General features: G+C 40.1%; 1 protein-coding gene across 1 annotated transcript in view; it reads right to left on the reverse strand.

Moving 5' to 3' along the window:
• The window catches only part of LOC118421179 (baculoviral IAP repeat-containing protein 6-like), a 118,213-nt gene that overhangs the window by 43,693 nt on the left and 63,366 nt on the right, over positions 1-11,154 (reverse strand). Inside the window, exons 62-63 of the mRNA XM_035828344.1 lie at positions 10,887-11,060; positions 10,100-10,274 (exon numbers count right to left, since the gene is read on the reverse strand). Of these exons, the coding sequence (XP_035684237.1) occupies positions 10,100-10,274; positions 10,887-11,060 (349 nt within the window). The remainder of the gene's footprint in view (positions 1-10,099; positions 10,275-10,886; positions 11,061-11,154) is intronic.

Below are 11,154 nucleotides of genomic sequence, written 5' to 3' on the forward strand. Positions count from 1 at the left end.
TTGTTAGCTGCCCACCTTATAAGTTATAACAAAAATTGTCACCAGCTACAGCATGTAACTAAAGTAATGGCACCATGTGACAAGGGGGAGATCAGTGAATAGTGCTTGTTGTGTTCCAGTATAGTCATCAAAATGATTTCTGAAAAAAACACAGTAGAAGCCATTTAATTACACACCCTGTGTGCCAGTGTATTTCGGGCAATAATCCTGGTGGTGAAATAATGCAAAGTTATCCAGCTGGACCATACCGGTTTGTGATTTTGGTATTCCATGCAATTAATTAACAGAAGTGTGCCTCAACCCGTTGTGCAATTAACTGGCTTCTACTGTACTCCTGACCAAAAAAAGTAAGACCAGACTTCCAGTTAAGACCTAAACGTTATCTAAATCTAAAAAGAAGCCAGTGATTTAGACTGTGCAGTTCAGAATGACCTTATTGGGAACAGGCTAAACGAGACGGCGTCATTATTTTGCATTTGTTTGCCCATTTGTCACTGACTCCTTCAATTTCCTCCTACATTTTGTTACAAGTTTAAGGCAAGGCAAATCGATGCTGCCTTGCAGAAGTAGATATCTAGCGCGAGTCCAAATCTATTACACCTACATGTGTACCCAGCCTCTTTTGTACTCTGCTATTTGCAAAGAGGATGAAAAAAAGACAGTATAATAGGTTTGGATACTAGTACCAGCAAAGAGGATGAAAGAGACACGGCGGGTATAACATGTTTGGATAGCAGGCTGGTACATATCATTAATTTTGTAGTCTCTAGGTCTGCTGTGTTTGGAACCTAGTCAGTGATACCAGCAGGCCTGCATGTAGCCCCTGGGGATAGGACCTCACGAATATCTGACATGCAAAGGTCCACTGGAGAAAAGACAGAGCTCATGAACAGACACAATGCAGAATCCTAGCATGTTCCAGAAACATGGCCATTTTTCAAAACAGATGTATGTCACCACCTTCATCCTTATAACTGTCCTTTCAACTACATCAAGTCTCAATTGCAATAAATTCTAACCTGAAACAATGCAATAGGGGGCTACAAATAAGCATTATGATAAGCGAGATTGGTGAAACCTACAGTATCTTGAACAGAATGGAGAATTCCATTCCATAACTATATAACTATATAAGATCAGGGTTTCTCAAGAAGTGCAGAAGGCAATACATCATGTGTGTGTTGTGGTGGTGGGGCTTTGGACATTTCTTTGGAAATATTCCTGTCAACTGTACAAAATGTATATGATTCAGTACACAGTGTTTATCCAGGAAGGAGTCTTGTACATTACTGGGTTATGTAAGATGAGCTGTGACCTCTTACCTCAAAGCCTACTGCTGGATTCAGTAGGAAATGGAAATGGCATAATAAATATCCCAATTATGACATTTATAATGTGCATGCTATATTATCTGCCTCTACCGGAAGCACATAAAATTGCAAATACAGTACTCTGTAATCATCCAGTTCTACCAAAAATTGTTCTTGCATTCCCTAATCACTAAGTGATAAGTAAGGCTTATTTGCTGCAAAAACTAATAAAGCTTCAACGTGTACAGTAATTCAGAAACGCTAATCAAGTTTTCATCTCCACAAAGAGTGCCAACTCTCTGAGACTATGAATCTCACGCAATCTCGCCTCAAGAGTTCCGAGAAAAATGATAAGTATGCTGACATAAATCTTCTTCTAACATATTATTGCTGGGCAGGTGTGCCCGTGTTTTTCATAAAGCACAGGACCAACAGGTTCCGTACTAAAGCCTTGTGTGAGAGAACTGATCCAGATAGATGTGCAGTAGGGGTGCCTGAGGGGACTTTTACTTTCCTGTTGTTGATAGGCCTTAGCTAATGCACTGGGCCCAGAGTTGTCAAACTTGATTACTAGTGATTTATTGCAGCACAGGCTCCAAGACTCCAGGGACAAGGAAAGGCACTCCAACAATGCTGTATTTTTAGCCAGCATTATATCCTTACAACGTAAGAAAGGCATTACTCATGCCGAGAAAGATGGAGGCTCCTACACGAGCCAAAACACCACAGAAGCCCAGGCATGTTTAATGTATAACATTTAAAAAAAATTTAGCTACATGCAAGGGTATGGGCATCACAAAGCAGGAAGATTGCTGAAAGATTTTAGGAAACAAAGACCTAAAAAAAATAGTGCAAAGTTACAGCTACATGTAAAGCTGCATTATCATGCATGCATGTAAAGCTGCAGCTTATTGAAGTCAAGTCCTTATTACTTTTCCATCTAGACACTAACCAGACGCATGACGTGGGGCATGACGTGGCAAGTATTTGATCAGGCTTCTGCTGCTCACCGTTAAGCACAAGGATTGAGTCCAAGAAATTAACTTGGGACAAAAACTAATGCCATGAACACAACAGCAGCTTCCATTTCAGCACCTGGGACAGACATATGATATGCAATAATATTTGTGTTTCTTAAACATTATAGTGTGCACACGTTGCTTCATACAATGTAACATACATTCGCATAATTCCACCAATTCTCAAAAAACATTGTTATATGGCCTTCTCAAGATTGTCTTCAACACCTAAATATCTGAATTGTATTACATTTAGGATATTTAACATTCGGTGTTCAAGACAATCTTGGGAAGACCTCTATACTAACCGTTTTTTGAGGTGGCGGTATCATGGCACCAGGTGGAATTATGATAGTTGATGTTGCCTTTGATCAAAGGCAATCAAAGTCTCACAATTCGCTTTCGCTGGGACCTCCTCCACGGGCAATTCTCTCCTGTAGACTTGCATGCAGTTGACTATTTTGATTAGAACTTTGAAATACTACCAGTGATAGCTGAAGACAAAAAAAGGTTTTGTAAATTTTCAATAGCATCCAGTTGCTACTACACAGCCACAGCCCACAACAAACTTACATAACAATGATAATACCATCTCCCCATATACAACATACAATTTACAGTGCCTACCACAGTCTGTCAAACCACTGGTAAAAGATTTAAGAGAGGGTGTGCACGGAGGAGTGTTTGGGCCAGTAGGCTCAATGCACATGGAAAACACTGCAATAATGTGTCCACTGACCTAAGATGATCCTTTTCCACTCGAGACTGCAACTTTTACACAACATGTGCAAAATATGATATTCATAACTGTATCATGCACTGAAATCTGTTTGTATTATCATCTGAATTTAGTCATATTCATGCAAAAAGTCAAGAAACCAGCAACTTCGACTCGAGTCCAAAACAATGACAGTGAAGACAATGAAATGTCTTCCACACGGAGTACCTCAACTGCATATTTACCTGTTTGGGCAACCTTCCCAATCCAATAGCTGACTGAGCAGGTCAATAGCAATAAAGTCCCAAACTACATGAAATATGCACAACCTCCTATTAATGCATGTAACTTCTACGCCCAATGCCACCGCGCTATTCTTAAGCCAGTTATCAATTTTCCGGTGCGGTTGGCGCTCGTCCCTTGAATGGCCAGCCTATGAATTCAGGACACTTAAGATGTGAGTGACAACAGCAAGATTGGCAGGGCTACAGCCTGATGTAGAATAGGGAGAAGATTTGTAGCACCTTCCAGCCACAGATCACTTCAGTGCAATAAGTCACACATTATCTAATACAACCATGGAACATTTACCAATGCACATGGCCATGCTTCAAGGTAAGTGATTTTCTGGCAAAACGCCATCAGGCAACTGTTTCTCACAGTACATTGTCAGGAAAATCAAGAATGATATGAGCCCAGCCTGGGTCAGTAAAAAATATGTATGGATGCTGAGCACATAAACTAAAAGTAGAGAAGATATTCTGGAAGGAAGAGCCATTAAACTTCAGAAAACATACTGTGGGAGTATTTTCTTTTTCAAGCCAATTAAATGCAAGACTTAGCAAAGTATGCAGATTTGTTTGGGTAAGACGGAAAGCAATTCTAAACTTGTCATAATTTTAGACTTATCATCTAGGCAGAACTGGATCAAAACAAACCGGTATGTGTGCAGCAAGGGAGGAAAATGCAGCGCAAATATGCCCAGGTTCAATGGGAATATACGGGATAACACTGCTACAAAATGCTATCCAACTTTGAGTTGTTTACACTAAATTACAGCAGGTGTCAGGAGGAAGTGGCTTGAAGTTGAACTGGTTTGACCAGCTCCCAAAGCCACCTAATCAGCATTACTCTATTCTGGTTTGCCAATGATCAAAATCAATGCAATCAACAGGTACCGACATATCATTTTTCAAGTCTTATGAATCTTTTATCAACTATGTATGGGAAGTCGATGTCTTTTGACACTACCATAACTTTAACACTGATAACATCTAAGATACTACACTCTTGTGTGAGACCTGACTGCACAACAGAAACTGTCACTATGGTTGCCAACAGCAGTTTGAAAAGTTCATTCCCTTTTACTTCTTTCTCATTCTGTACATGTACCACGTTTCACATGTACGTTTTCCACATATGAACTTTTGAGAAAATATATTCCTTTTTTGAAGCAGCTAAAATTTACCAACACTTTGTACAAGTTCTTATCATTTCACAATGAGGTATTTTCTAAAATGCAGTTTCTGCTTAAATCAATATACATAGCCGTTAGCTAACATGTCAGTATGTGGCAAAATGGAAGTCATTAACATTCTGAATGGCCTTTCCATTTACAGAGATCCTCTAGCAGACTGACAGATATATAAGTTTTGCAACACATGGCCAACTTACAAAATCAAAGCCTGATCAAAACTCATGTTAGTCGTAGGTGCACTTATGATGCAACTGGAAGAGGTCTTGACATTGTGAAACTAGTACATGTGACTAATGAGAGAAGCCTAATAGCAAAATATCTGAGACAATTTCTAACCTTTCATATTGACCTTGAACCTTCAGTGCAGTTGTACACACATTTGATATGACAAGTTCTGCTGAGATTTATGACATAACGATCATAAGTGCAATGCCTCGTGTTCTTGTAATGACCCTGTGTAAAGGCTTTGAAAAGTGCATTTCCATCCTGGGTCAAGAACAAAGCAGCACATTAAAGCCAATGCTGCCTATAAAACTGCAGTGCTGCCGGTTAATGGGATTGTTGATGTGGAGAGAGGGCACTCATGGTACAACACAGGGTCGAGGAGGACACAGAACATGATGCTATGCCATCAGTTCTTCTGCTCACATTGTTTTTATCTAGTTACAGCACCCATTAACCCACCTTCAATGTCTTTATCTTGGCATGTTTTACTGTCCTGACTGATAGCATAAATCATGATCCCTTTTATTTCGATCTTGAGTTCATTTTTAATGATACAAATGGTGTCATTAATGGTGAACAGGATTATCTTTTAAGTGCATCTCTTCCACACAAGGTCACTGCAGCTCTTTCGGTGTTTATAAAGATGAATGCGCTTTCAAATGTTTTCCATGACTAAGAAAAAGGGCATCTACACTGTGTGCTAGCAAGAATGCTCATGATTTTTATATCAAGACATCAAGAGTGTTTTACTCTTTGTCAATGAAAACAATCTGTAATGAAAATTTTTTGCCCAACATACACGACGTGTGAAAACACATCCCTAGCTGCATGTATGCCTGATCAATATGTCGATATCATAAATGGAAACCATGGGAAAATTTATGGTACAATGCTGCGCAAAATGTCCTCAAGCATTTTCTGTTGGCTAGATGACTATCAAAGAGTCTGCATGATACAGAGGGACAAACAGCATTAGTGGTGCATGAAATATGTGTTTACAGCACTTTTGTATAGATTTTTGAAACTTTTGCCATCAGGGAAGATTCTCCAATCCCCAGAAATTGCTTTACAGGACACAGGGACACTATACTGACAAATGATAACAATCATTTGCAAGACACCTCATTCATTTCCAAAAAGCTGTTCGTCGACTACCAAACAGCAAAGTACCTTGCACTTCACACATATAAACAAAATGTTCGATTTACATGTAAAAGTTCCTTTCAGACACTGCAAAGTCCATTTTAAGCTCTAGAACTACATGTATCTTAGCCTGATTAAATCTCGCTTATAGCAGCCCGCCAAACATCTGCGGGGAGGGGCCAGTTACAGCCCTGGACAGCAGAGTTTGTGTTACACAGACTACATTTACAGTGAAACTTGTATAAGCGACCACGTCCGTAAGACGACCATCGGCCTATAACGACCGATTTTGGCAGGTCCCGATTGTATCTCAAACAAGAAAAAGCTGTGGAAATGACTCTGACCTTGAGCCAACAAACAGCACATCGAACAAAATGAAAGTGTGATGAACTGATCGTAAAACACACCATCAGGTTCCTAAGTGCAGAAACTTGGGTAACATTTATGATCTAATCAATGTTTAGTGAAACATCTTGCTGACTGAACAACCTCAACTAAAATCTATAACAACCTATTGTACTGCATGTAATTCAGGAATCCTTACATAATCGAAATACCATGTAACTCTTTACTGTGGCTTCTACCGAGTGATAATACGCAATGAAAAAAAAAGCACAAAATCATAATCAAAATCATATTCTAAGAGTGCCAAAGACTGTTAAATCTTGGCACTTTTCATAGGTGCAAGTATCACGACTTAAGTCATAGTGTCATAACAGATCTGCGGTTGCATTTATCTTGATGAAAGATCAGCAATCAGGAGTCTTTCCCATCCATCAAGACTGTAATTAAGGCTAATACCTTGACAGCAATGAAGATCTATCTCTCAAGCAACAAGTTAAAGCAGATCATGTAGACGGTATACACTATAAAACACACTGTTACACAACGTAATTACAATCAAGTTAATTGTAAATTTCTTAAATTTCCAAAAAAATAGATCATAGATGATAATTAATCATGAAATAAATTCATACATATTCAACTAGATTGCCAGTTTAAAGTAAGACAACTTGAACTGTGCACATAAGAAAATGTTCCCAAGAAAAATGGATGAGAGCACAAGCCACACTAGCATGCCATACATGTGCATGTACCTGGCCTAGACAAAAAGACTGATGCTAGTACATGCATGTATGAGAGAGTAAAAAGTACTGGTGTCAGTATTGGAGATCCTGTGTTGATGTAATGGAGGCGGAAAGTGTTAATGTGGTGAATTGAGAAGAAGTGCTGCAGATGACCTAGATTGATTTGCACAACAGAATAGATCAATCTCATTAACTCTAGCAATCATTGGACTCATTAATCCCCTTCAATCCTTCATCTCAATGTAACAAAGGTAATGAAATAAACCTATTACCAGAAAGGAAAATGTTGATCAAAACCCCTTTGGCCTTTAGAGCTGCCTTGAAACATTCTCCACATGACTTACATGTCTGTCAGACTCAGAACTGTCATTTGGCTCCCGACTCTTGATTAAAAACGAAAATGAGCACTCTTTTGAAAATCGCTGATTATGTCTATTTCAAGTCGAAAAAGGGTCGGCAATTGGTTGGTGATCAGTCAGGAGTGGTTCGGCAGTCTGCGGCTAGAGGTCGGGATGGTTGGTGATAGGTTAGTTAGCATTTGGGACACAGTCGGGAGTAAGTCATTTACTGGTCGGGAGGTGTTCGGGACATGATCGGAGCTAAAAAATAGGCGTGGCCTAAACTGACATACAGTTCATGACAAATGCAACATGAACTGTGTCTAATGTTTCGATATCTTCATTGTCCTTACTGTGCTATATCTAAAATAATACATTTCTACTCTACTATTTTTTACCAGATTTCATTTGATAACTTTTTTTTAAATCTTAGTTGTTTGAGTGACTGGAGAGACTAAATACAGTTATGTAAACAAAATGTCATAGTTTCTTATCAGAGCTGTTCCTGAGACAAAGGAGAGACAAAAATATGAACAAATCTTGTTTTTTTGTGGTACATTCAGCATGAAACTGTTGAATAAACTAGAAGGATGAAATGCTGAAAGCGCACCACATCTAAGAGGCTTGCTTTTATCCCCAACCAGCCTTTTGACCATGCTGCACATACAAAAGCTTCCTGTCACTTACTCCAAGACTGGCCATCTGTTATGTCTAAAGCCTTGTCCAATATATGTGGTAATTATTCTGCTATGAGATGTGGTCCCAATTACTGTGAGACAGAAATACAATGTAAAAACTATTGAAAACTAATTGGAGCACCACCTTAGATCAATGCGGTTGTTAAGAGTCCATATTCATCAAAGTTTTCGTGGCATTTGCAATGGTATTTTCAGTTCTCAGGAGAACGCTACTCCCCAAAACAGCATTCATCTTGATCATAGCAATTTCCGACTTAAGCATAACTTTCCCTTCATCTTAATTTTCAACACTTCGGATTGCGAGAACACCAACATGTACAAATCTACCACATTTTGTAACATTCAAGAGAATTCCCAGCAAATACCAAGGAAAGATAACAACTCCTATGAAGTGCCACACTCTGGCAGACAACAAAGTACTGTAGAATCAAACCTAGATGCTATTACTCCACACTTGATAAAGCTGCAGACAAAATGGAGACAGTCCCAAGAATTGGCCCATGTTCAAAAAGCTCGTAGCACTTAAGTGATGAAAAGTTGCTGGACATTCCGGAGTCTAGACATGCAGAGGGAACAAACGAATACTTCAGGTAACTTACTGCACATCATGATAAAAGGGCCTTTACACTGATTGATGAGTGCAGTGTTATCAGGAACTTGAAATAGAGGAAGGTTTCATCAAACATTAGGGCCTGTTCTTTAGCAGGAACTAATCAAGTTTACATGTGGTGGCTGCTTTCCATTGACACCAGTTGAACACACTACCCCATGACTTTCAGCACCATGGAAAGATACTGAGCCAAATGTCGATGAAGGTTTCACATCCAGTAAATAAGATGCCAAAAAGCAATTACTCAAGCAATTGGATATGGTTTCAGTAACAGTCAGATGTTTCAGATAGCATCAACTATCTTCCATCAGTGGCACTAAAGAGATCTGGTAGAAACTGGTTTTATTTATACCCTAACTATGAATTGATAGGCAAAGAACGGAGCTGTAGACAATTTTTGGATTGTCCAATAGGACACAGAGGTAAAACAAAGTCAAGACAAAGTTGATGCAAATGAGTCAATTGGCTCATTTTGTTTGAGTTACGAGTTAATGTTTTGTAGCGCAAGGGAAATGCTATATCCCAAGTGCCGGAAAGTTTGTTATGTAGCTGTCCTTTCCATACATATGCTGTGACTTAATCCTGTGTTCACCTTACACTGCAAGAGCCACCATTGCAGGCTTGAAGATATATTAACCATTATCACACCAATGAATCCTATGTTACACTAAGTCTTGTACAATGGAAACAATGCAGTACCAGGGGGAAAGCCAACAAGAATCTTACAGTTGACAAATACAAGAACACCATGACTATAATATCCACTTTTCCTCTCTGAAGAGCACCTACTGAAAGAAAAGGGCATGTGCACTGCTGGAGATAGCACAGCCCTACAGGACACCAGGCAGAGCAGTTATTGATGGAACTGACTCCAACTTATCTAGATTAGACTCTGTGACAGAGAGTCAAAGCTTTGCAGACAATGCATTGCACTTGTCCAGCATTAGATAACAAAAAAACACATATATGTCACCCTGGCTGGACCAAGGCTATCTTCCTAACAGACTCAAGGGCAATATTACCAGTGGAAATCTTTGAGTCAATAATACATGCAATTCCCTGTATGTTGTATGTCTAAATAGCAAATAACCAACAGTGTCATTCATATCATAACCGAGCCATCTTTACGTTATTTTTCCGTACAGCCTGGAGCTCCATACTTCAATTTGAGAGATTGGTACTCACTTTAGTGCGCAACTGTCGAAAGTTCAAACAGATGTTCAACTGTTTGCCTGGTTCTTTTGTTCGAATTGACATTGACGCGCTGTGCATTGATGTAATGTCTTTTGCTCTTTTTGCGACAAACTTGAGTTTCCTCTGGTTGGCATGATATAAATAACGTACCCCTGGTTGGGCCGTACCTCGGGCGATATGGAACAGCCCGCGTTGTATTCTATATGCATTGTTTTATAACAGAAACAATGCAGAACTGTGTCACAGGTTATGCACAACAGCAAGGTAAATTGGTCCTACCTGAGTCATTGCGGAGGTAGGACGAGAGAGCTGGGATGAGACAGGAGTGACTGAGTAACTCTGGGATGATGGTGGGGAGGGCAGTCTGCTGTACAGACAACATCTCCACCTGTCCTCCCTCCTCTCCATCCTCCTCTGGGACGTTTCCTCCAGGGTTGATGTAGCTGGCAAGGACCTGGAGCATTGGACATAGTGGTATTAAAAGAGCAACAAAACTGGTAATGTGTAGGGGTGGGTACCGGTACAGAAAATTCAGGTCCAGGTCCGGTTCAGGTCTTAAGGATCAGGTCCAGGTCCGGACCTGAACCTGGACCTGATGCAGTATGACTCATACCAATGGTCCATTTTACTACAAAGAAATCTGTTTGGTGGAGTATTAGACTTACACTGGCGTTTTAAAATCCTACAACGCTAACTGCACCTGTACCACTTGGTAGAAATTACTACAAACTCTACTCTACTTCACTCTTGTTATTTTCTTCCACCTGCAAGCGCCAAAACGTGTGAATGCCTGATAAAATAATCTGTTAATTTTCTAATCGGTCCAACATCCGGTCCACCTAATTTTTTCAGGTCTAGTTTTTCTGGACCGGTCCAATAAGAAAAAACGGTTTTGTACCGGTACGCTGTACTGATACCAAGCCCTAGTAATGTGTCATTAGAATATGGGGCTGGTGATATACCCCAGACCCCTCCAAACTCGACCTCCACAAAAAGCCGCCCTAATGGCCAAATGGAGCACTATGTTTGAGTCTAAATAAAGGTACAAACAAACAAACAAACAAACCTGTAGCAGACAGGTAACATGTTCTTCCTCCATACGCTGACGAGTCAGTGCCTGCTCCACGTCCCAGCCTGAGGTTGTTGACCCCGTCCCAAACCCCGTACCTTTCGCCCAGTATAGCTGGCCCTTCTCCTGACCTGTCTCCGGGGCTGTGGTCTCCTGCGCTGTCGGGAAGATCTACAACAAAACCCACGACAAGAAATACGTCATTGTAGGTTACTAGTATATCCAGGTAATAAGATACACCAACAAGTACTCAAGCAACTGGATA

The sequence above is a fragment of the Branchiostoma floridae genome, chromosome 1, assembly GCF_000003815.2.
Source record: "Branchiostoma floridae strain S238N-H82 chromosome 1, Bfl_VNyyK, whole genome shotgun sequence".
Classification (NCBI taxonomy): domain Eukaryota; kingdom Metazoa; phylum Chordata; class Leptocardii; order Amphioxiformes; family Branchiostomatidae; genus Branchiostoma; species Branchiostoma floridae.